Source organism: Oncorhynchus masou, chromosome 28, assembly GCF_036934945.1.
Source record: "Oncorhynchus masou masou isolate Uvic2021 chromosome 28, UVic_Omas_1.1, whole genome shotgun sequence".
NCBI lineage: Eukaryota > Metazoa > Chordata > Actinopteri > Salmoniformes > Salmonidae > Oncorhynchus > Oncorhynchus masou.
The window spans coordinates 24,284,008-24,310,544 of NC_088239.1; the positions used below are offsets into that span (position 1 = coordinate 24,284,008).

The 26,537-nt window shown below is 42.3% G+C and overlaps 1 protein-coding gene across 1 annotated transcript in view; it reads right to left on the reverse strand.

Annotated features, from left to right (window-relative positions):
* The window catches only part of LOC135517392 (solute carrier organic anion transporter family member 5A1-like), a 94,767-nt gene extending 69,169 nt beyond the window's left edge, over positions 1-25,598 (reverse strand). Inside the window, exons 1-2 of the mRNA XM_064941638.1 lie at positions 25,525-25,598; positions 23,295-25,000 (exon numbers count right to left, since the gene is read on the reverse strand). Coding sequence (XP_064797710.1) covers positions 23,295-24,297 — 1,003 coding nt within the window. The 5' untranslated portion in view covers positions 24,298-25,000; positions 25,525-25,598. The remainder of the gene's footprint in view (positions 1-23,294; positions 25,001-25,524) is intronic.
* Between the last annotated feature and the right edge of the window lie 939 nt (positions 25,599-26,537).

A 26,537-nucleotide genomic window follows, 5' to 3' on the forward strand; every position in this document is an offset into this window, starting at 1 on the left:
AACCAACACTCAACCCCTCTGACATCAAAAACTGTAGACTTTTCTTTCCAAAACACTTTGAGCGTGCTGTCTCTGATCAACTCTCTTGTTATCTCTCTCTCAGAATGATCTTCTTGACCCTAACCAGTCAGGCTTCAAGACGGGTCACTCAACCGAGACCGCTCTCCTCTGGGTCACGGAGGCTCTCCGCTTAGACAAAGCTGACTCTCTCTCTCCACTATTCTCATCCTTGTGGATCTATCCGCTGCCTTCTACACCATGAACCATCAAATCCTCCTCTCCACCGTGAAAAGTGTGTGTGTGTGTGTGTGTGTGTGTGTGTGTGTGTGTGTGTGTGTGTGTATGGGCGTTGGTACACAGCGTCTTAACGTTCTCCATCAGTGTGCTTTGTCATTCTCACACTAGCTAGCACCTGCAGCCTCTCCATCGCCTATTGACTGACTTGCACTAGGGGCCAGATTGCTGTGCCACCTCTCTCTCTCACTCACACACAAAACACACACACACACACAGACATGGTACAATAATCTGACCCAGAGTGCCACTTTACTGACCAGAGCCCAAAGTAGTGCACTCCATAGAGAATAGTGAGTCATTTGGCACTCAGATTGTAGTTCAACAATCTCTACTGTGGAAAACATGATGCAAAATGTGGTCTTACTACGTATTTATTTATTTAGGCAAATCTGCAGACAGCTATGGTGTCTCCTCTCCCTGTTGTATTTTACCTGCAGGCTAAAACAGGGCTGTGTGTGTGTGTGTGTGTGTGTGTGTGTGTGTGTGTGTGTGTGTGTGTGTGTGTGTGTGTGTGTGTGTGTGTGTGTGTGTGTGTGTGTGTGTGTGTGTGTGTGTGTGTGCAAATATCCACAGCCACTGTTCAGTCAATAGGTCTTACACACAGGTCTCTCAGCAGTATCCATAGAGGCACTGATGCACAAATATCACTGCAGGCTTGGAGGCCAACGGAAGCTCTACTAACCCTACACATACACACACCTCACAGTCAGGACCCCTATCCCCGCTCTCTCTTACACACGCTTGAGTTATGCGCCTCGCACGAATGCACACACAAGGTACAAGCCCTCTGCCAGCTTTCCTCAACAGCTGTTTTCCCCCTACTCTCAGGATGCTCCGGCCATAAACCATGAACATGAAAGAAAGAAAGAAAGAAAGAAAGAAAGAAAGAAAGAAAGAAAGAAAGAAAGAAAGAAAGAAAGAAAGAAAGAAAGAAAGAAAGAGAGGTGCATGGAAAGAGTGAACGAGAAACATTGATTCCAGTGATTTCAGCTAATTAAGCTTATTCTTCCCCTAGTCAACATGATTCATTGTACTCTACTGTCCCGAGAAACTGGTGTTTGGAGGATATATTGGTACGGGTGTTGTTACCGTGCCAGTATATCCTCCAAACACTGGCTTCGAGGGCATTATCACTTTTATACAAAGGGTTGCCAACATATTAAAATAATGATTGACATATTTTCATGAAAAACTTTATTTTGATTCATTTATTCATATTTCTTCCTTTCACGAGATATAGTCCCAACACAAATCTAGGGTTGCAACCCAAGCTGGCTGGTCGTTCTTTCTATCGGTTAGGTCTTTTTGTTCTAAATGTTCCATTTCCATGATGGCTGGCAACGTTCTTATCCCTTGCTTGCTAGCTAGCCAACTTCGGCTAACACAGTACGTCAAACAGTGCAGCCAGAATAACAGCAAAGTGCAGCATTTGTGTTTGTTTAAGCTGTTTTCTAGTGACATTTATTTCGATACATCCATAACAATGAGCTAATGATGTGCGATTTTGCCTGGCATAGAACATTTGCTTTCTCGCCAGGACACTGTTCAGTGGAGCTAGCCAACGACACAGCTAACACAATCACTTCATTTTCATTTCATCTCACAATCACTTTCTTGTTTTTCTATTGACATTTCTTTGTATATATAACCATAAAAATGTACGATTTCGACTGGCTGTGAAAAGCTGCCAGCCTGTCTGTCTCATCCCGACACATTCATTACCATAGCACAGCGGGAGATCGAATTTCCATATTGAAACAATGTTGCAAATGTCGGAGAGACAGACAGCAACGTTTATACAAATCTCCGCTGTTGAAAACCAAATGCTAGTCTAAAAGAATGGGAGACAATGTCTAGATGCTTTTTACAGTGGAGATCTAGTATATACATTGCCTGGCTAGGCTGATGAGACAGTGGATTGGGCAGTCAGATGGAACAGGGTAAACAGGCATTTTATCGTTAGAGATTTAGCCGGTGGTAACTTTTGGAATAGACACTGGCTGGAATGCGGTTTTAACCAATCAGCATCCAGGATTAGACTCACCCGTTGCATAACATGCCATAACACACACACACACACACACACACACACACACACACACACACACACACACACACACACACACACACACACACCATTCTTGGTGAATTTGCTCTGAAAATATAGTTCACCAAGCTACCAATTACTTCAGACTGGAAGAAGTTAAGCTACACTAAATGTAGCGTACTATGTCCAAACTACTTTGTGAAAAATGTTCATATGTACACCTCAAATGTCATTGACTACAAATTGCAAGAACAGATCACCTTGGGGTCATATGTTAACAGAATGTGTAATTTAGCCTATATTGCCAACTTCTACTGTTTATGTAGCCTGAAGACTGTAAATACCCTCTCTCTCTCCATCCCTCCCCCTCTCTCTCTATCCCTCTCTCACTGCCCACCTCTCCATCTTGCTTTCTTTCTTTCTCTCTCCTTCCCTGCCCCCTATGCACCTCCCTCTCTCTTCCTCCCCCTTTCTCACTAGGGTCAAGGAGAACAATACTGTAACAGAACAGCTCCAAGGGAGAACACTGGAGTACTGGAAAAAAATTCAACCACCATCAATCCAAACAACCAGCCTCCCTTAGATTCATCCCAAGGCTATACTAAGTTTGGCTTTGTGTCCCAAATGGAACTCTATTTCCTTTATAGTGTGCTGCTTTTGACCAGGCCCCACAGGGGTTAGGGTGCCATTTGGGATGCAGGTTATGAGAGATCCGCTGGACATAGAAGAACAGAGGAGAACAGAGAACAAGTCTCCTACAGTCAGACAAGGACGTGTAGCTTATAACCAAACCTTTGTTTTTTTTGTCCTGTGTGTTTTCAGCTTGGTGGTGAGAAAGGGAGGAAGAAAATCTAAAGAAGAAGAAGAAAACAGGGGTGCGTTTTCACCCTTAGTTGGGTTCGTTTGGACTAGTGTGAACACTATCTGCACACTAAACAACACACCTTGCTTCGTTCAAAAAGGGTGGTCTCGGTCTGAGTCCATTGATTCTGGGGTGGGGTTCGCTGCAGGTGAGAAAAACAACAAGAGGTGCACAGTATTATTGGTTGTTTGACTGCGATCATTTGATGAAACGCACGCAGTACCATAACTTGATATTTCTGAAACATTTTGTGAGTAGCAGCAAATTTATGAGCGCACCCGATGCAGATTAGGGGTGACGGGTACTATACCGGGGATATAGGTCACTGAATATAGCCTTTTCACATTGCAGTTAAAGTGGCTATTGTGCAGTTTCCTCCCGCATCTTGTTGAAAGACCAAAGCTGAAGTGACGTTTGGGACACACAAGTGATGGTTCATGAGAGAGAGAGAGAGAGAGGGGGGTTGGTGGGGTAAACATCATAGATAGATAGAGGGGGCTGATGGGGTAAACATCATAGATAGAGGGGGCTGGTGGGGTACACATCATAGATAGATAGAGGGGGCTGATGGGGTAAACATCATAGACAGAGAGAGGGGGTTTGTGGGGTAAACATCATAGATAGAGGGGAGCTGATGGGGTAAACATCATAGATAGAGAGGGGGGGCTGGTGAGGTACACATCATAGATAGAGAGGGGGCTGGTGGGGTAAACATCATAGGGGGCTGGTGGGGTAAACATCATAGATAGAGAGGGGGGTTTCATAGATAGGGGGGCTAAACATCATCATAGATAGAGAGGGGGGTGGGGGTAAACATCATAGATAGAGAGAGGGCTGGTGGGGTAAACATCATAGATAGAGAGGGGCTGGTGGGGTAAACATCATAGATAGAGAGGGGGCTGTTGGGGGGTAAACATCATAGATGGTGGGGTAAACATCATAGATAGAGAGAGGGGGTTTGATAAAGGGGTAAAACATCATAGATAGAGAGAGGGCTGGTGGGGTAAACATCATAGATAGAGAGAGGGCTGGTGGGTAAACATAGATAGAGAGAGGGCATCATAAATAGAGAGGGGGCTGGTGGGGTAAACATCATAGATAGAGAGAGGGCTGGTGGGGTAAACATCATAGATAGAGAGAGGGCTGGTGGGGTAAACATAGATAGAGAGAGGGCTGGTTTAAACATAGATAGAGAGAGGGCTGGTTGGGGTAAATCATAGATAGAGAGAGGGCTGGTTGGGTAAACATCATAGAGAGAGGGCTGGTGGGGTAAACATAGATAGAGAGGGCTGGTGGGGTAAACATCAGAGATAGAGAGGGGTGGGGTAAACATAGATAGAAAGAGGGCTGGTGGGGTAAACATGATAGTGGGGTAAACATCATAGATAGAGAGAGGGCTGGTGGGGTAAACATAGATAGAGAGAGGGCTGGTGGGGTAAACATAGATAGAGAGAGGGCTGGTGGGGTAAATCATAGATAGAGAGGGCTGGTGGGGTAAACATCATAGATAGAGAGGGGGGCTGGTGGGGTAAACATCATAGATAGAGAGGGGGGCTGGTGGGGTAAACATCATAGATAGAGAGAGGGGGTTTGTGGGGTACACATCATAGATAGAGAGGGGGCTGGTGGGGTAAACATCATAGATAGAGAGAGGGCTGGTGGGGTAAACATCATAGATAGAGAGGGGGCTGGTGGGGTAAACATCATATAGAGAGGGGGCTGATAGAGAGGGGGCTGGTGGGGTAAACATCATAGATAGAGAGAGGGGTGGGGTTTAGATGGGGTACACATCATAGATAGAGAGGGGGCTGGTGGGGTAAACATCATAGATAGAGAGAGTGCTGGTGGGGTAAACATCATAGATATAGAGGGGGCTGTTGGGGTAAACATCATAGATAGAGAGAGGGGGTTTGTGGGGTAAACATCATAGATAGAGAGGGGGCTGGTGGGGTAAACATCATAGATAGAGAGAGGGCTGGTTGGGTAAACATAGATAAAGAGAGGGCTGTTGGGGTAAACATCATAGATAGAGAGAGGGCTGGTTGGGTAAACATCATAGATAGAGAGAGGGCTGGTGGGTAAACATAGATAGAGAGAGGGCTAGTGGGGTAAACATCATAAATAGAGAGGGGGCTGGTGGGGTAAACACCATAGATAGAGAGAGGGGGTTTGTGGGGTAAACATCATAGACAGAGAGGGTGGCTGGTGGGGTAAACATCATAGATAGAGAGAGGGCTGGTGGGGTAAACATAGATAGAGAGAGGGCTGGTTGGGTAAACATAGATAGAGAGAGGGCTGGTTGGGTAAACATAGATAGAAAGAGGGCTGGTGGGGTAAACATCATAGATAGAGAGAGGGCTGGTGTGGTAAACATCATAGATAGAGGGCTGGTGGGGTAAACATCATAGATAGAGAGGGCTGGTGGGGTAAACATAGATAGAGAGAGGACTGGTTGGGTAAACATAGATAGAGAGAGGGCTGGTTGGGTAAACATAGATAGAGAGGGGGCTGGTGGGGTAAACATCATAGATAGAGAGAGGGCTGGTTGGGTAAACATAGATAGAGAGAGGGCTGGTTGGGTAAACATAGATAGAGAGGGGGCTGGTGGGGTAAACATCATAGATAGAGAGAGGGCTGGTGGGGTAAGCATCATAGATAGAGAGGGCTGGTGGGGTAAACATCATAGATAGAGAGGGGGGCTGGTGGGGTAAACATCATAGATAGAGAGGGGGCTGGTGGGGTAAACATCATAGATAGAGAGGGGGTTGGTGGGGTAAACATCATAGATAGAGAGGGGGGCTGGTGGGGTAAACCTCATAGATAGAGAGTGGGGCTGGTGGGGTAAACATCATAGATAGAGAGGGGGGCTGGTGGGGTAAACATCATAGATAGAGAGGGGGGCTGGTGGGGTAAACATCATAGATAGAGAGGGGGGCTGGTGGGGTAAACATCACTCTGTTTGCACTTTCTTGCCAACTCCGACTCAGACAATGTGGGACCAGGCAAAAAAAATAATAAAAACAATATGTTGTATTGTCACATACAGCAAATGAAATGTGTTGTTTTACAGGGTGAGCCATAGTGGTACAGAACCTCTGGAGCAAATGTGCCTTGCTCAAAGGGAACATTGACAGATTTTACATCTTGGGTATTCAAACCAGCGACCTTGTCACGACTTCCGCCGAAGTTGGTCCCTCTCCTTGTTCATGCGGCGTTCGGCGGTCTTCCTTCTAGCCATCGCTGATCCTCTTTTCATTTTCCTTTGGTTTTGTCTTGTCTTCCATCACACCTGGTTCCAATCCCATCAATTACATGTTGTGTATTTAACACTCTGTTCCCCCTCATGTCCTTGTCGGTGACTGTTTATTGTAGTGCTTGTGCACGTCTGTCCTGGTGTGTGTCGGGTAATGTACCCATTATTTGATTGTTCTGTTTTCCGGTGGGGTTTTTTGTTATTAAACTGCGCTGTTTGGAAACATAGTTTTTGCTGTCCTGCGTCTGACCTCTCTGCCGCCAGTACGCACCCTTACAGACCTTTTGGTTATTGGCCCAACACTTTAACTGCTAGGCTACCTGCCACCCAGGCAACTCCCTCCCTGGCAGACAGGTTGTAACTGTCAGATAGGGATCAAGGGTACAGTGTTCTGTACCATACAGTAACCACAGCTGAATTACACAAAACAGATTATTTCCTACCAGACAACAAGCAAACACAGGGACGTACATGTCTGCGTCCCAAATGGAACCCTGTTGCACTACTTTTCACCCTATGGGCCGTGGGCGGTATACTACAAAGCAGGATCACTGAGATAGCAAGGTAACTTTGATGAACAACCAGAAATAACTATAGATTGTCTGGTTCATTCATTTTAACGCGGTGGGTTTAAACAGGGGTTTACACAGAGCGTTTCTTGGTAGTTTTAAACAAATCTACTTTGAGACAAAAGTGTACACCTCACACACATGTGAGTTTGCATCCCAATATTAGACTTTATCTGCGTCACAGAAGACTGAAATATAACAAACCGCCTAGTTTGTTTGTTGAGCTGTACACTGAGGTGACTATGCAAAGATGCTCAGCTGGTCAATATTCCCCTCCAGTGATTCCCTAACATTTTGTCAACCTGTGCCTTGAAAATGGAGCGAAATCTTATGCCATTCTGACTGCATGTGCTTTTATCTGTAACAAGGCCCAGACGTCTTTTAGGTGTCAAAAACCTCTCAAATTGTGTAAAATATTCATTCCTATAACTTAAATGACAGCATTTGTTTGGCCAAAATTACATTCTTTGACGGAGACGATGTATTCACAAACTGGGGTACTACACGAGCAATGCCGTCAGGGGTACGCCTAATAAAATTGTGATTCACATTTATTTTTTAAATATATATTTAATTTTATGTGAGAAAAAAAAATGTCTTCACATTTTCAAACAGATTTATATTTTCCAACGGGGCTATACATTTGGGTGAGTTTTTTCTCTCGCCTGAGTAGCCTCGTTTCACAGACAAAAATAAAATTCAACCATCTAGTGTTCAGAGAAATAACAACACAACGTCAAATACAGGTAGCCTAGTCAAATAATTAACATACAATCACATTAACCGTTAATAATTTTTTACAACTTACAGAAGTGCGCTGGTTATCAAGGGACAAACTATTGACACGTTTTTTTAAATTGAGAGACGAGCTTAAAGTTTTCTTTACTGACCATAATCTTCACTTGTCTGACCTCTTGCATGATGAGTTTCTCACACGACTGGCCTATCTGGGTGATGTTTTTTCTCGCCTGAATTATCTGAATCTAGGATTACAACTATATTCAATATTCGAGTCCTTGGACTTGTCTCGACGATGTTCCTATCTGCCAGGACATTGCAGGACATCTAGTCTGACTCATTTTCCCTGGTTTTGAAAAGACTACAGCTTAACATGAGCCCTACTTCCTTGTACCCACCCTCAAAAATAGGCTTTTCAAAACAGGGGTGGTACTAGTTTACAAGTTCACCGGAGCTATGTTACCATGCACTGTCTATCCGAGATTGCTACATACACTACCGTTCAAAAGTTTGGAGTCACTTAGAAATGTCCTTGTTTTTTGAGGGGGGGAAACACATTCTTTGTCCATTAAAATAACATCAAATTGATCAGAAATGCAGTGTAGACATTGTTAATGTTGTAAATGGCTATTGTAGCTGGAAACGGCAGATGTTTTATGGAATATATACATAGGCGTACAGAGGCCCATTATCAGCAACCATCACTCCTGTGTTCCAATGGCACATTTTATTAGCTAATCCAAGTTTATCATTTTAAAAGGCTAATTGATCATTAGAAAACCCTTTTGAAATTATGGTAGCACAGCTGAAAACTGTTGTTCTGATTAAAGAAGCAATAAAACTGGCCTTCTTTAGACTAGTTGAGTATCTGGAGCATCAGCATTTGTGGGTTTGATTACAGGCTCAAAATGGCCAGAAACAAATAACTAAAATTGTCAGTCTATTCTTGTTCTGAGAAATAAAGGCCACTCCATGCAAGAAATTGCCAAGAAACTGGAGATCTCGTACAATGCTGTGTACAACTCCCTTCACAGAACAGCGCAAAGTGTCTCTAACCAGAATAGAAAGTGGGAGGCCCCAGTGCACAACTGAGCAAGAGGACAAGTACATTAGAGTATCTAGTTTGAGAAACAGACGCCTCACAAATCCTCAATTGGCAGCTTCATTAACATTTACATTTACATTCCGGGATGCTGGCCTTCTAGGTAGAGTTGCAAAGAAAAAGTCATATCTCAGACTGGCAAATAAAAAGAAAAGATTTAGATGGGCAAAAGAACACAGACACTGGACAGAGGAACTCTGCCTAGAAGGCCAGTATCCCGGAGTTGCTTCTTCACTGTTGACTTTGAGACTGGTATTGACAACAGAAGATGTTGATGTACTGCAAGTCTCCTGGAAATACATGAAGACTGATAATGAGGATGTGTAAAACATGAAGACTGATCATCAGGATGTGTTACCATACAATAAACCATGTTCATCTGTAAACTGGTTTGTTTTGTTACACTCACAGTCAATAATGGGTCATTGAAATGGACTGTCAGCAAAGATATGAAACGCTTGAGTGGGGCTTGACTTGTAGACTGTCTAGTTGTGTATTGTGGTATATAAGCACCTACTACAATAGAGTGAATAGGCTAGATGAGTATACTAACAGCCCCTCTCCCCCATGCCAAAGAACTGACTGGAAGGGTGTGAAAAGTTTGAGGAGCACTTGTCTTGTAGACAGTTTAATGTATTGGTGATATTGTTTTGTTTTTCGCAAGAGGGTATTGTGGTTTCATAAATACGTTTGGTTGTTCTGGCTTGTTTCAAAGTCATATTCTGCGGTGCTCGAGTTTATTCCTGGCTGAAAGCCTTTATCCAATGGGTCTACAGGCTCTGTACTGCTAAAGCTGGGGTCAAGGTCATCTTCATCAGCAGCAGGATTAGTCTGTAGGACACACCGTAGTCATTGATTAGCCAACATTTGACTACTTTGTCCCCATCAATACACACTCCAACAACGTACTATATCCATCCACCCACCCTCCTCATGTCAATAGATCATGCACACTAACCTTCACACACAATTCCCACCCCCAAAAGTCTAAAGTCAGTCACCACACCATCCCCTCCTTCCTAATACCTCCTTTCCTCCAATTTAGACTTCAAGCCTTGCATCAACTAAGCCTCCATAATACAGAGAAAAATACAATGGAAGTTGTAGCCTACTTGTAAACGCACCAACAACAAGACACGGACCATGCTCCAGTACATTTATTTGCTCATCATGGAAAGATTTAGTATATTTTAGTACGATTTTAGAAGGTGACTTACACTAGTTCCTGGTCCTGAGCTTGATGTTGATGCATCTGCAGATGTTGATTGGATCAGACATTAGCCTCTGCGGTAGTTAGTTAGCTGGCTAACTAACGTAACCTAACGAAGCTAACCTTAGCTTGCAAAGTTACAAATCCCATTGCCAGATAGCAGCTGGCTAATTACATTGATATTGATATGCTTTGGAATGTTTACCCAACATATTATAAAAGCTAGCTAGCTAGGTTTGAGTTTAGATAAACAAATGTCGTTCGCAAGCTAGGCAAGCTAATGTTAATAACATATTAATGGACATATATAGTCAAATAGAGCAGAGGTGAAATTTCCCTTTAAACTATCCACACGGCTCTTAAATTAAATCTGAATATGTTTAACTGGTGAATAATCCAATTAAAGACAAACCATATTGACAATGTTCATGTAATCCCTGTCTGTGTAGATTATCGTAATTAGTGTTCATAGTCTGAAGAGAGCCTAATTAACCATGTGCTGTGTGTGTGTGTGTGTGTGTGTGTGTGTGTGTGTGTGTGTGTGTGTGTGTGTGTGTGTGTGTGTGTGTGTGTGTGTGTGTGTGTGTGTGTGTGTGGGGGGGGGGGGGGGGGGGTACAGGAGGGTCCCGGTCTCATTAAGTGGACTGGCACAGGCAAGTCTGCTATGTAGCACTCAGCCATCAAGTCCTATTAGCATCAACATACAGGTTCCACATGACAGATTACTGTCTGAAAAAGAAGGGGGTTGTGGATCATATTTTGACTGCGTCACTATTCTGTTTATAGAGCACTAGTTTTGACCACAGCCCTACGGGCCACCTATTTCTCTGGAAATTAACACCTTGAAATGGAGAGCCTATTTCAACAAGGTGACAAGGTGATCATTACTTTTTGTTGGGAGCCAAAGATGAAAGCGTATTCCAGGAGTGACATCACAAATGCAGGTAAAAAGCCAGCATAAACAAGAAACAACATTACTTGTATTCTTTAACACGGATCAGACAAAGGAATGTCTGCATAGTTGTCTACACGGCTCAAAACCGATCAAAGGAATGTCTGCAGAAACAGGCTTGTCTGCATAAGGAAAACCGTTGTCTGCATAGTTGTCTACACGGCTCAAAACCGAGGCTTGTCTGCATAGTTGTCTACACGGCTCAAAACCGAGGCTTGTCTGCATAGTTGTCTACACGGCTCAAAACCGAGGCTTGTCTGCACAGTTGTCTACACGGCTCAAAACAAAAGGCTTGTCTGCGTGCCCAATTAAACTTCCCCACACACATCTGTCCGGACATTTCCTCCTGGCCCATGGTATTGTTGTCAAAACATTGGCTGGGCTCTGGAATGCTTACTTCGTACTTGACCCCTAGCCACTACAATCTAGGCCACTAACCCAAGCCACTACCCCTAGCCACTACCCCCTAAGAACTCAGATAGGTGTAAAAAGCATGGAAATAGTTCCACATAGCCTATCAGTTGGCAATGAGAAGCTACTACACTAGCTTAATACAGATCCTTTGGGAAAGTCATACGTTTGCTTATTGATTAGAATGGGTGCAGTACATTTACTAATTGTTTGGAAAAGAGTAGTACACACTAAAAAAACAAATAGTTATTGTAACCATAGTGGAACATTTTTGGTGCTATATGGAACCTTTTTTTAAGCTTCTATAAAGAAACATTCCATAAGGTTCTAAATGGAACTTGTATGGTGCAATAAAGAACCCTTTCCTAAGGTTCTACAAAGAACAAAAAAAGGCTTCTAAATAGCCCCAAAAAATGGTTATAACCATAGCGGAACCCCTTTCTTTGTGCTATATATACGCTTTTTTATGTTCTTTATAGAAACTTAAAAAAGGGTTACACATAGAACCAAAAAGGTTATTTGTAGAACCATTCAGGGTTTTTTATTCTGGATTTATAGCCATACTATATTGTTAAAATTCCATAGGTTTAATTATTGTGTTAATTAACAAGTCGAATCAGGTGTGCTAGCTCTGGAAAGATTGGGGGTCACTGAGGAGAGAACAGAGAACTACTGATTCAATTTATTTGGTTATTCCAAATTTCATTACATTAGCCAGTCAATCAGTCTTAATTGGTCTGGTGGGGTGGTTGACGGTGTGTTTGTAGCTTTGGGAAGGGAGGGAAAGGGATGGGGTCTGAGCTGGCTGAAGGTGGCACAAGGTCATTCACAAGTCTTTCATAAGACACCATCAGCAGTCATAGTCATATTTAAAATATAATCGCATAACACAACAGATAAATTGGAATGACACTCTCACTCACGGTTGCACAAAAAGAGCTGTGCGCAAACCACGCCCCAAAATATTCTAATGAACCGCCATACATAAATTTGAATTATCACGAAAAGGAAATAACCCTTTTTTGAACTGCATAACCCTTCCCAAAGAACCCTTGAGGAATCCAGATATTTTTAGTGTGTAGTAAATAGCAGGGGAGAAGTACGTGTAGTGATGGTAGAAAGCTTACTCAGTAAAGTAGTGACAGTCAGTAGTAAACTAAGCTTACTCAGTATAGTGGTGACAGTCAGTAGTAAACTAAGCTTACTCAGTATAGTGGTGACAGTCAGTAGTAAACTAAGCTTACTCAGTATAGTGGTGACAGTCAGTAGTAAACTAAGCTTACTCAGTATAGTGGTGACAGTCAGTAGTAAACTAAGCTTACTCAGTATAGTGGTGACAGTCAGTAGTAGACTAAGCTTACTCAGTATAGTGGTGGCCGTCAGTATTAAGCTTACTCAGTATAGTGGTGACAGTCAGTAGTAAACTAAGCTTACTCAGTATAGTGGTGACAGTCAGTATTAAGCTTACTCAGTATAGTGGTGACAGTCAGTATTAAGCTGACTCAGTATAGTGGTGACAGTCAGTATTAAGCTTACTCAGTATAGTGGTGACAGTCAGTATTAAGCTTACTCACGATAGTAGTGATAGTCAGTAGTAAGTTTACTCAGTGCAGTGGTATCAATCAGTAGTAAACTAAGCTTACTCAGTATAGTAGTGACAGTCAGTAGTAAAACCTACTCAGTATAGTAGTGACAGTGGGTAGTAAAGGCCACTCAGTGGAGAAGTTATAGAGTCATGGACTGTAGTAACCTTGTGGCAGCAAGGTTATAAAAATACTCTTCTGCTGAGTAACCCTCTGAAACAGGACCCAGTAGAGAGAGAGGGAGAGAGAGAGAGAGAGAGAGAGGGAGAGGTAGAGAGAGCGAGATAAACAGAGAGAGAGAGAGACACACACAGAGAGAGAGAGACACACAGAGAGAGAGAGACACACAGAGAGAGAGACACACACAGAGAGAGAGACACACACAGAGAGAGAGACACGCAGAGCAAGAAAAACACACACAGAGAGAGCGAGAGAGAGATAGAGACACACAGAGAGAGAGAGGTGTGAATTCTACAAGCACCTAAAAGGAAGCGATTCCCAAACCTTCCATAATAAAGTCATCACCTACAGGGAGATGAACCTGGAGAAGAGTCCCCTAAGCAAGCTGGTCCTGGGGCTCTGTTCACAAACACAAACACACCCCACAGAGCCCCAGGACAGCAACAAAACTTGACCCAACCAAATTACTTGACACATTGGAAAGAATTAACAAAATAACAGAGCAAACTAAAATGCTATTTGGCCCTAAACAGAGAGTACACAGTGGCAGAATACCTGACCAATCTGACTGACCCAAACTTAAGGAAAGCTTTGACTATGTACAGACTCAGTGAGCATAGCCTTGCTATTAAGAAAGACCGCCGTGGGCAGACCTGGCTCTCAAGAGAAGACAGGCTATGTGCACACTGCCCACAAAATGCGGTGGAAACTGAGCTGCACTTCCTAACCTAACAGTGGGTTAACTGCCTTGCTCTGGGGCAGAATGACAGATTTTTACCTTGTCCGCTCAGGGATTTGATCTATCAACTTTTCAGTTAATGCTCTAACCACTAGGCTACTTGCTGATGGACAAATCTGGGTTTTGGTGGATGCCAGGAGTACACTACCTGCCCAAATGCATAGCGCTAACCGTAAAGTTTGGTAGAGGAGGAATATTGGTCTGGGGCTGTTTTCATGGTTAGGGCTAGGCCCCTTAGTTCCAGTGAAGGGAAATCTTAACGCTACAGCATACAATTACATTATAGATGATTATGTGCTTCAAACTTCAACAGTTTGGGGAAGGCCTTCCTGTCACAGAATGACAATGCCCCTGTGTACAAAGCGAGGTCCATAAAGAAATGGTTTGTCGAGATCGGTGTGGAAGAACTTGACTGGCCTGCACAGAGCCCTGACCTGAACCCCATCGAACACCTTTGGGATTAATTGAATCGCTGACTGTAAGCCAGGCCTAATTGCCCAACATCAGTGCCCGACCTCACTGATGTTCTTGTGGCTGAATGGAAGCAATCCCGCAGCAATGTTCCAACATCTAGTGGAAAGCCTTCCCAGAAGAGTGGAGGCTGTTATAGCAGTAAAGCGGGGACCAACTCTATATTAATGCCCATAATTTTGGAATGAGATGTTCGACAAGCAGGTGTCCACATACTTTTGGTCATGTAGTGTACCTCAGTCTTGTTTTGATTTAGCTGAAGGAAGTTGTGAGCCATCGAAGTATTTATATCACTAACATAGTCTAATCATTTATTTGTGCAGCTAAAATCCTCTGGTGACACAGAAATGTAAAGTTGTGTATTGTCCGTGGAACAGTCAAAATAAATGCTGTGCTTTCTGATAACGCTGCCAAGGGGGAACATATATAAACTGAACAGTACTGAACCCAAAATCAAACCTTGTGGAATGCCACATGTGATATGTATTTTCTATTAGTTATGTTCACCAAGGGTGAACATATATAGTTGGCAGTTAGAAAATCATTTTGCTTTTAGAACACCAATTTCTCCAGAATTTTGCTTAAAAATGGAAGGTTAGAGATTGGCTGAAAATGGCTAAAAGCTGAAGAATCTAGATCACTTTTCATCAGAAGGCATTTCACCACAGCAGTGTTTAGTGCGGTGGGGAAAGTGCCTGTGGATAGGGAGTGATTAACAATAGCTTGCACTTCTTCAGATATGCAATTAAAACCTGTTTTGAAGAAGGTGGTGGGGATAGGCAGGTAGAAGGCCTAAGTTGTGATATTACTTTCCTGAGCATGTCTGTGTCAACCAGGGAAAATAAATCCATAGTGCCTCTGCATGGTAGTCTTCGGCACGTATATCATCAAACTCCTCATCAGGTCTTGCTTGACTGATACCCAGCCTAAAGTTTGTTATCTTATCTCTCAAATATGCTGCAAACTCATCACATTTGGAGGGAAGTTCACATAGGTTTGCAGGGGTAGGCTTTATCAGGCCATCAATTGTCAAGAAGAGCTCTTGAATTATTATTAGTTTATGAATGTTTTCGAGCTAATTCTTTAGAGCACTACTTCACTGCTCTGGTATCACTGAGGGGGGCGAGGAGTGCATGGAGGGACTGAACCATTTGATTTGTGGTTAAAAAGGAGAGCAGTCCAGAGACAGGTCAAAAGCCATCACCAACAACACTCCTAACCAGAGAATCCTGGAAAGACAAAAGTAGTGCAATCTGAACTAGAGGTTGACTGATTATGATTTTTCAACGCTGATGCCGATACCGATTATTGGAGGACCAAAAAAGCCAATACCGATTAATCGGCCAATTTAAAAATAAAAATAAATGTATTTGTAATAACAACAATACTGAATGAACACTTATTTTGCCTTAATATAATACATCAATAAAATAAATTTAGCCTCAAATAAATAATCAAACATGTTCAATTTTGTTTAAATAACGCAAAAACAAAGTGTTGGAGAAGAATGTAAAATTGCAATATGTCCCATGGAAAAAAAGCTAACGTTTAAGTTCCTTGCTCAGAACATAAGAACATATGAAAGCTGGTGGTTCCTTTTAACATGAGTCTTCAATATTCCCAGGTTTAGGTTGTAGTTATTATAGGAATTATAGGACTATTTCTCTCTATACCATTTGTATTTCATTAACCTTTGACTATTGGATGTTCTTATAGGCACTTTATTATTGCCAGTGTAACAGTATAGCTTCCATCCCTCTCCTCGCTCCTACCTGGGCTCGAAGCAGCATTACCCATGCAGAGCAAGGGGAACAACCACTCCAAGTCTCAGAGCGAGTGATGTTTGAAACACTATTAGTGCGCACCCCGCTAACTAGCTAGCCATTTCACATTGGTTACACCAGCCTAATCTCGGGAGTTGATAGGTTTGAAGTCATAAACAGCTGCTGGCAAACACACGAAAGTGCTGTTTGAATGAATGCTTATGAGCCCGCTGGTGCCTACCACCGCTCAGTCAGACTGCTCTATCAAATCATAGACTTAGTTATAACATAATAACATTAATATGGTTTGAATCCAGAAACTATCATCTCGAAACAAGACATTTATTCTTTCAGTGAAATACGGAACCGTCATTTTATCTATATCCATAAGTCTAAATATTCCTGTTACATTGAATCCGGGTTTTGGTCAGTAGATGCCCCCATTGTGCTTTTTGTCCCTATGTTTTTCCCTTGATCCCCATTATTATTTGCACCTGTGTCTCGTTTCCCCTGATTGTATTTAAACAAGACATTTATTCTTTCATTCCGTGAATTCTGTTTTTTGTTTTTGTTTATTTTTGGTGAGTTTCGGAACCTTTTGGATTTGCCATTTTTTGTATTTTATTTTTTCTTTATTAAATACACCGTCTTAAGTACTGCTGTGTCATCTTCATTCTGCTGTCTAGTCTAAATATTCCTGTTACATCCTGACAATTGCACAACCTTCAATGTTATGTCATAATTACGTAAAATTCTGGCAAATTAGTTAGCCCAAACTGTTGCATATACAGTGACTCTGCGTAAAATGAACAGAAGAGAAGTGACACAATTTCACCTGGTTAATATTGCCTGCTAACCTGGATTTCTTTCAGCTAAATATGCAGGTTTAAAAATATATACTTCTGTGTATTGATTTTAAGAAAGACATTGATGTTTATGGTTAGGTACACATTGGAGCAACGATACGCACCGCATCGATTATATGCAACGCAGGACATGCTAGGTAAACTAGTAATATCATCAACCATGTGTAGTTAACTAGTGATTATGATTGATTGATTGATTGTTTTTATAAGATAAGTTTAATGCTAGCTAGCAACTTACCTTGGCTTACTGCATTCGCGTAACAGGCAGGCTCCTCGTGGAGTGCAATGAGAGGCAGGTGGTTAGAGCGTTGGACTAGTTAACTGTAAGGTTGCAAGATTGAATCCCTGAGCTGACAAGGTAAAAATCTGTCGTTCTTCCCCTGAACAAGGCAGTTAACCCACTGTTCCTAGGTTGTCATTGAAAGTAAGAATGCGTTCTTAACTGACTTGCCTAGTTAAATAAAGATTAAATAAAGGTGTAAAAAATAAATAAATATTTAAATCGGCCAAATCGGTGTCCAAAAATACAGATTTCCGATTGTTATGAAAACTTGAAATCGGCCATTCCGATAAATCGGTCGACCTCTAATCTGAACTACAGTAGATGGATAGATAGGGGTAGATCAATGTGAGTACACTTATGTTTTAAAAGGTGAGAGGAAGAGAGGGGTGGGGACTGTGAAGACAGTCTTGTTCCATCCCAAATGGCTGACTATTCCCTTTATAGTGCACTACTTCTGACCAGGGTCCATGGGGAATAAAGAGCCATTTGGGACACAGCCAGGGACAGAAGAGGGGGAGTGTGAGGAGAGAGAGAGGAAGGGAAGTGGTAAAAGTCACCCCCATGCCTCTGCTGTTTCCATAGTGATAAGGTCAACATTTTACGGGTATGGGGGGACACTTTTGAGGAATGCCTTCGCTCGCTCGCACACACACTTTATTTATTTATTTATTTATTTTATTTAACCTTTATTTAACCAGGTAGGCTAGTTGAGAACAAGTTCTCATTTGCAACTGCGACCTGGCCAAGATAAAGCATAGCATTTCGACACAACACTGAGTTACACATGGAATAAACAAAACATAGTCAATAATACAGTAGAACAAAAGAAAACAAAAAGTATATGTACAGTGAGTGCAAATGAGGTAAGATAAGGGAGTTAAGGCTTGAACAGATGAAAAAGGATACACACACCATGTACAAAAAATAAATATATACACACACACACACACACACACACACACACTCACACACACAATAAATAAATAAATGGGGACACCATGCCATGACAAAAATACTCCTGAATGTGTCATTTTGGGCATTTTAGATTACCCTGACTGTCTAGCTTTTATTTTGATGATTATTGGTTCTCAAAGGTGATTTAATTTAAAAATATTTAGGTCCATGATCTTTTCTACATACTTTATATCTGCTTTTAGTCGTTTAAGTTAACACTGAAAAAATGTATTTTACTGTTTGGAAATAGGCAGACCAAAAATACACACGCAGAATATACCCTGTGGATATCTGTCACTACCGTTAATGACCTTACGTAGAAGTTAACACACCCTCACTCATGCACGCGCATACCTTAGAAGAGCCAAGGGATTTTTTTTATCTGCTCATCTCCTATTCACAGTACGTTGACATGCACAGACAAGTCTCAAGTTCTTGTAATCACCAACAACACTACTGTTGAAATGAAACAGACTATCATCAACATTGAGCGACAGACTGAACAAAGCCAACACGGTCAACGGAACGCTAGCCTAGCGACTGGTGCCTCTGTCACTGGCTGTATTCCAAATGGAACCCTATTCCTGTACGCTCTGGTCAAAAGTAATGCAAGATAGTGGCCCAAATTGCACCATATTCCCTATCTCTACGAATGCTGCCTCTAATCAGCCTTACAGGGGTGATGTGTTTGCCCAGAGCATCCTGTTAAAGCCAGGGTTAAAGAAGGCTAATATCTGAGCCATGTTTTTCTCCCAGTGCAGTCCCAGCCACGCTGGAGTCTTGTGTCGTAAGGGACGGTCAATTATTGGTCCTGCAGGCAGCAGAGCAGTTTGTGTGTCGTGGAGGTGGACTCTGCTAAGCATGCTCCGTAGGGTAGGTAATGATGTGAGGGGCCTTGTCAGCTCAACCTTCAATCCTCCATTCATCTCTCTCTCTTGCTCTCTCTCTCTCTACACAAACACATACACACAAACAAGGACACATGCAGGCACGCTTACTAATGCATGCAGTGCCTTCAGAAATTATTCATACCCCTCGACTTACTTTTGTTGTGTTACAGCCTGAATTGAAAATAGATCAAATATTTGTTTTTTTCACCCATCTACACACAATACCCCATAATGACAAAGTGAAAACATGTTTTTAGTTTATTGAAAAAGTTTATTGAAAATGACATATATATTTAATTTAAATACAGTTGAAGTTGGAAGTTTACATACACCTAAGCTAAATACATTTAAACTCAGTTTTTCACAATTCCTGACATTTAATCATAGTAGAAATTCCCTGTCTCAGGTCAATTAGAATCAACACATTATTTTAAGAATGTGAAATTTCAGAATAATAGTAGAGAGGATGATTTATTTCAGCTTTTATTTTTTTCATCACATTCCCAGTGGAACAGAAGTTTACACACATACAATTAGTATTTGTTAGCATTGCCTTTAAATTGTTTAACTTGGGTCAAACGTTTCGGGTAGCCTTCCACACGCTTCCCACAATAAGTTGGGTGAATTTTGTCCCATTCCTCCTGGCAGAGCTGGTGTAACTGAGTCAGGTTTGTAGGCCACGCTTTTTAAGTTATGCCCTCACATGTTCTATAGGATTGAGGTCTTTGTAGTGACTGGGTGTATTGATACACCATCCAAAGTGTAATTAATAACCAACATGCTCAAAGGAATATTCAATGTCTGATTTTATTTTCTTTGAGAGGAATTGGGAAACCTCCCTGGTGTTTCTGTGGTTCTGAAAGGACTCTCCACCAAGGTTGCTATGACCAGCGATGGGTGTGCTTTCTGAAAGGCTGAATCTGCGTTTCAAATTCACTGCTTGACTGAGGGACCTTACAGATAATTGTACAGTGGTTGCTCCACTAAAAGTTTAGTGATTATGCTGCGGTACTTAGAGGTCATTTAGTACGGTACCCTGCGTCACCACTTCATTGCTCCAGACCAGCGCAAGGGGAAGTTAGAGTCCTGATGATGCTTTTGGGTTCTATAATGTGTCTCTAATTGACAATGAATGGGTGACATAAACCTAAATAGAAACTGATAATTGTGCACAGCTTCAGTATTACTTACTAAAACTATTGTTACACTAAGGTTTTTATTATTTATTTGGATGATTTTGCACTTACTGTAGTAGTGTAGCCCAGTCTTTAATAAAGACATGTTTTGATTATCCTGACCTGGACACCATGTACAGTATTGTAATAGCCCATTATGGGCTGTTAGCAGGACAATATACCTTGACCAAAACCTCTCTGTATTTTGATACTTTGTGGATGGTGCCTCCCCATTGGTGTCGCTGTCTACGTCACCGCATCGCAATGCAAAATGAGTTGCTACAGATACCCGTGTTGGGCCCCTGGGAGACCCATGAGGCGGCTTTTGGTTTTCATTTAGAATCCTCCAATCCTCTATATCTAATTATTGGCGGAGAGTCACGTCATATTTTTCGATATACTGCAGGCCTACCGTAGGCGACATGAGTCTCACTAGTGTTGAGTAATGTGCTGTTAAAAGTGGTGTAAGTTTTATTTATTTAAAGGGCATATTGAAGTTAGAAGCAATAGGATTTGAAGCAATAGCCTACAACTATTTTAGCAACATTGTGCGCTGTTCTGAGAAAAGCATGGGGACTGGTCTTGATAAATCAATGAGATATTTATTTTCAGTGAATCTTCGTTTGGGTATTGGTTAGATGAAAATGACACAATTAGGGTGTAGAAATGTTATGTTCTTAGTGTATCCTGTATTTAACTATTCAAGTCAGTTAAGAACACATTTTTATTTACAAGGACAGCCTACTCCTTCCCCATCTGGGAATTGAACCCTGGTCTCCCACTGCCTGCACAACACGGGGATTCTTTAGCTAAATAGCGAAGCACTGTATCCTACTCCCGCCCATCATGTTGTACAGTGCCATATTTTCCGTTCCATTCCAACGGAAACACCATAATATGAATCAAATTAATTAAGCAACATTTCTTAAAATCAGTCCTATATATAATGTTCTTACAAAAAGGTTTTAAATTCTCTAGCACAGCCACTATTGAAGGCTATGAAACACTTCTCAAAGATGCCCTCTGGTGGTCAAACTAGCACTAACTAGCATTAATGGTACCAGTGGTTGGCAATTAAATAACGTGCCATAGAATTCTGCGGCACCACGCAAGCTGTGCTGCAGTACGCTGCAACTTTTAAACAACGAACCACTCTATGTGTGGTGTACAGAGATGAGGTAGTCATTCAAAAATCATGTTAAACACTATTATTGCACACAGGGTGAGTCCACGCAACTTATTATGTGACTTGTTAAGCACATTTTTACTCCTGAACTTATTTAGGCTTGACATAACAAAGTGGTTGAATACTTATTGACTCAAGACATTTCAGCTTTTCATTTTTAATTTGTAAACATTTCTAAAAACATAATTCCACTTTAATATTATGGGATATTGTGTGTAGATTAGTGACACAAAATCTCAATTTAATCCATTTTAAATTCAGGCATTTTAAATGCAGTGGCAGCCACGATTTAGCAGTATAGGGGAAACACTGACGTAACACCCTGTCTCTAAGCCAGTGTTGGGACATTAAGCAGCTGTTACCCCAGACTGAGGGTTGTCCCCTTTGCCCCAATTACCCAGCTGGGGGGTATGGGCAGACTGCCCTCTAGATCCTGCCCTTAAAAGTCCAACCCACCACCCTGTGTTTACATTATTTATCACATCATTAGTCTGCTCATAATTGACATAATTGTGTACAGACTGCTGACAGCCTGCCTTTGTTAGAGTTCCATGAAGATGTGAGGTGAACTACAGAGGAAAGGCGCTAGTCATAAGGTGACATGGTAGGAACCTGGGTTCTACAGGGGGCTAGACTAGTCAAGTAGAGACATGGTAGCGAGATATGGAAGACCATCCCTCACCATAACCTCCACATGTGCCGGTCGAGCCACATTTATAACGGAACCCAATCAGCAAAGCGAATTGAGACTAATTCTGTTAGCGACGGCTAATTGTGTGTCCCCAGAGCTCTGAGAGGAATGTCTGTTCCCGTCCCTGTTCATCACCCGACCTCTATGCAAAACAGAACGCATTGGAGAACGTACAATATGAGAACCAGGGTTGGGTGTTAATTCCACTAATTAAATTCTAATTAAATTCCCTCTGACTGTAAATTCAATTCAATTTCAATTCTTCAGAATGATTATGTCACTCTACTAGTTATACTGGAAATATAGAAATACAAGTTTAAATTATTATTTTTTAAATCCTGCTGTCAGTGTTTTATACTAAGTGCATTAACTCCATTACGTAACTGTGAAATGTACACATATTGAATTCTAATTCAATTCAATTCAATTCCAAAGACGAAATGTTTTTACAATTCCAATACAAAAAGTTTAATTCCAATTCAATTCCAATCCCATAACCTAAAGGTTGTTGAAATTCATTTTTTTTTAAATGGGAGCTTAAATAATTCCACTGCACAACCTCACCTCCACCCCCCAAAAAGTATTTTGTGAACTAACACTTACACTTTACTTTTCTTCCCACCTTACTAGCTCTAACTTGGCTGATAGCTACTTCATTGTGGAAAAATGTACTTATTATGACTGATATGGTTCTCCCAACCTAGCATTCTTAAGATGAATGCACTAAGTCACTCTGGATAAGAGTGTCTGCTAAATGACTCAAATGTCAATGTTAATGTAAACATAAATTCTCCACTTCATGAGTGAATTCAAGAATTTCTAATTTAATTGGAATTGACCCCAACTCTGATGAGAACATATGACAGCACTATGAGAACTTGATGTGAACCTCATGATCCGCGAAATTCCACTTTCCTGGGATATATATATATATATACATTTTATAACACCTGAAACAGTCAGTAGCCCAGTTTACTCAGCAAAGGGGGCCAGTAAAAACCTTTCTGACCTCAGCTTGGTAGAAATTAGATTGTTATAACAGATATATAACGATTAATCAAAGGTGTCTTACCGAGGTAGAGGGAGGCATTCTCCTTCTTGACGTTGTCGTCCAGGTAGGTGGGTCCCAGGGTATAGATGGGTGTCGACCCCATACCCACCAGGATCTGTGCACAGATAAATAGCGCCACGTACAGGCTGTGTTCGTTACCCTCCTGGTCTCGGGGGCACGACGCCACGTCCAAGGCATCCCGCCCGCTGCTGTTCCCGCTCTGGCACAGACCCTCGTGGCCCGTGGACGAGTTGAGCTCCTGGATCTGGTAGGGTGGTGAGATGAAGTGTGGCAAGGAGAACAGAGCCGCCCCTACGGCTATGAACACCCCTCCTACCGCCAGCCAACGCGGCCTCTGACCCCTGCCTCCAAAGTAGGAGATGAAGACGACGACGAAGAGAGAGCCGATGTCAAAGCAGCTGACAAGAAGGCCGGACTCGGAGCTGCGGAGGCTGTAACGCTTCTCGATGGTGGTGATGACGCTACTCAGGTAGCCCGATACCATCAGCGACTGGATGAACGTCAGGTAGCACATGCAGAACAGGAAGCAGCGTGAGTCGGCCAGGATGGCTTGCACATACTTCCTGGAGGGGATATGGAGGAAGCGAGTTAAAGAGAAGCCTAGTTTCTTATCCCTGGCTCCAGTGGCCATGGAGCTTCTCAGCCCCATCAGGCTGGAGGCCGAGGGGGACTGGAGCTTGAAGTCTGTCAGAGAGGAGGGAGACTCTGCCTGGCTAGAGTCAGGGTCAGTGGGGGTTTGGCGATGGAACTGGCTGCTGTGGTGGTCGGTGGCTGCTGTGGCCATGGAGGTTTGGGTGGTATGGACCAGACGTAGTTCCCCCAGCAGAGGCTCATCACAGCCTGACAGACAGGGCCCATTCAGGATGGGAAGACTCTTGGACTTGAAGCAGCCCCCTGTGTCATGGGTCATGTACTGATGCTGGTTCTGGAACTGTAGGACCTCACGGACCTCCAGGGAATCTGATAGGTCGGAGCCCGTCTCGTCGTTGTCTGATGACATCATTGTGTTTGTTGGGCTACTGAAGATAACTAAGGCTTGAGTATCACTGTATCTCAGTTTAGCTTATTTGGATCCCCATTAGCTGTTGCTCGGGCAGCAACTACTCTTTCTGGGGGCCAGTGTCTCAGAGTGGATAGCTAGAGCCACATTAGCACACAGTACTAGTGTGACTACCACTACTTCTGGACAGACAGCAGTAGAAAGTACACTGCCCTGACAGTAGATATGGAGACCTGTGTTGGTGCTGGTGGGACTCTCTAGCAATGGACATGATTCAGCTGCATTGCTGTTTGCACTTAGCAGAGCAATGCTGCTTTGCTTATATCACAAACATACTATGTATGCTCCTCATTTGGGCCAAAATATATAAATAAAATATCTCACAAACAACTAAACAGCGCTATCTGGGTTGGATAGAAAAACATAACGTTTTTCAACTGTGTGATTCCAGCGAGCCAGCCCGACCGTTATTTCTATGAAGTAATTCTGTTGACAGGCAACACGCAAGCAAAACACTAAGGGAACTATGTAAGCTATCTGAGATGTTTGGATTTGGAGAAGATAATAGGTCCTTTGTATAGTTTTTTTTCCAGTCCTGTTTTTCGTTTTTCTGGTCAGTGGTGATTTGATAGCTCTTTGTTTAGTTGTCACTGCATTAAGTCCTCGTGGGGAAGCTTGTTTCTCTCTCAAACAGCTGAGCAGAATCCTACAGAGAAATGACAGTGGAGACAATTTACCACAAAAGCATTCACCTGACAGCACTTTGTGACATAAACTGGTGTAAGAATGGCTTTATAAATACATTTGATTGATTGACAAATAGGCTATTCTCCATGTGTACAAGGTTGTTACATGTGTTACATCTCCATCGTGGTTCGTCTTTCCTATATCCCACTGGCAACATTGTGTCATTTTAGAAACAAGTCATACGATATAGGTTACATATTCGACGAATAACGGTCAACAAGAAACAGTAATTTCTTACAAAACAAATCAACATAATTGAGCCGAAATTAAAACCTGCCATAGCAGATCTCCCGTTCTGTCAAGCGATGAATTCAGAGAACAATGAAAAACACCACTGGTTACCCTTTCAGAAAATATAGGCTACATGATTCAAGTAACTATTCAGACATACAGCTGTAACCGTTCTTGAACCTAACTGTTAGGTTGACACCAAACTTCCAGACAATGTAAAGAGAAAAGCGACCGTAAGATGCCATCGTTTACCGTATTGAGGCTCGAATCCTCGCGCAGGAACGAGAGACGGAAGTAGGCTGTTGTCTCCGACGCTGCCACTCAGTGAATGAGATTGCGGATGGTGTGGGGGAATAGGCTAATGTAAAGGGGCGAATTATTTTTCACGCAAGCGACCGGGATTTGTAGTCCTTCCATCGCCATGCTCTCCCTTAATTTCCCTTACGTTCTCTCCAAACATGAGAAAAAAGTGGTGATTGTCTGCTCTAGCCTACTCTGATGGTCGTGAAAACGACACACGGAGCGTCAGAAAATATGATGTATGTTTCGCTATAAATGTAATCGATTATGTGGACAGTGAGACACAAAGTTCCAAAATGATTGGTCAGCCGCTCAGCTCATTCAGAACACAGCATTATAATCGACAGCTGGGACCCTCGTTGACCCCACCGGAGATTGACTGCGGGAATGAATTGGCTATTTGCACAATCGCCTCTATTCTTGGGAGAAAAAAAACTTTACTGCAGCCACTTATCCAGAAGTTGCATGGCATTTGAATTGAAAGTAAGGAATACTTTCAATTCAAATGCTATTCAGCTTGTAAACTCAATGTATGTGAATTAATTTTAAAGCATTGCGTTTGTTGTTTGCTGCTGTAGTTTTCTCCATATATATCAAGGATGTTTTCTAGCATAATGTTCTCTATAAGGTAAAACGTATTTAAGTAGCCTATGTTTTATTCAATAGCTTATTAGCTGTGTTATTAGTTAGCCTACATAGGTAAACACACTATAGCTTTGTGAATAAATGTAACTATTAGCACCCACCTTCAAATAACCTAGAACATGGGTACTCTGTTAAAAACCCTGCAAAGCCCTGTAAAGTGGCCATGAATTTGACAGTATCTTAAAGGCAGCTCTGTGGCAAGTACAATTCTGTATGTCTTATTACAGTACACCTACTATAATCAGGGGTGTCGGGCACCCCAGACATCTGAGGGGGCACAAAGTACATGAGGATGGCTGGGGGGTGGTCCGGAGACGGGC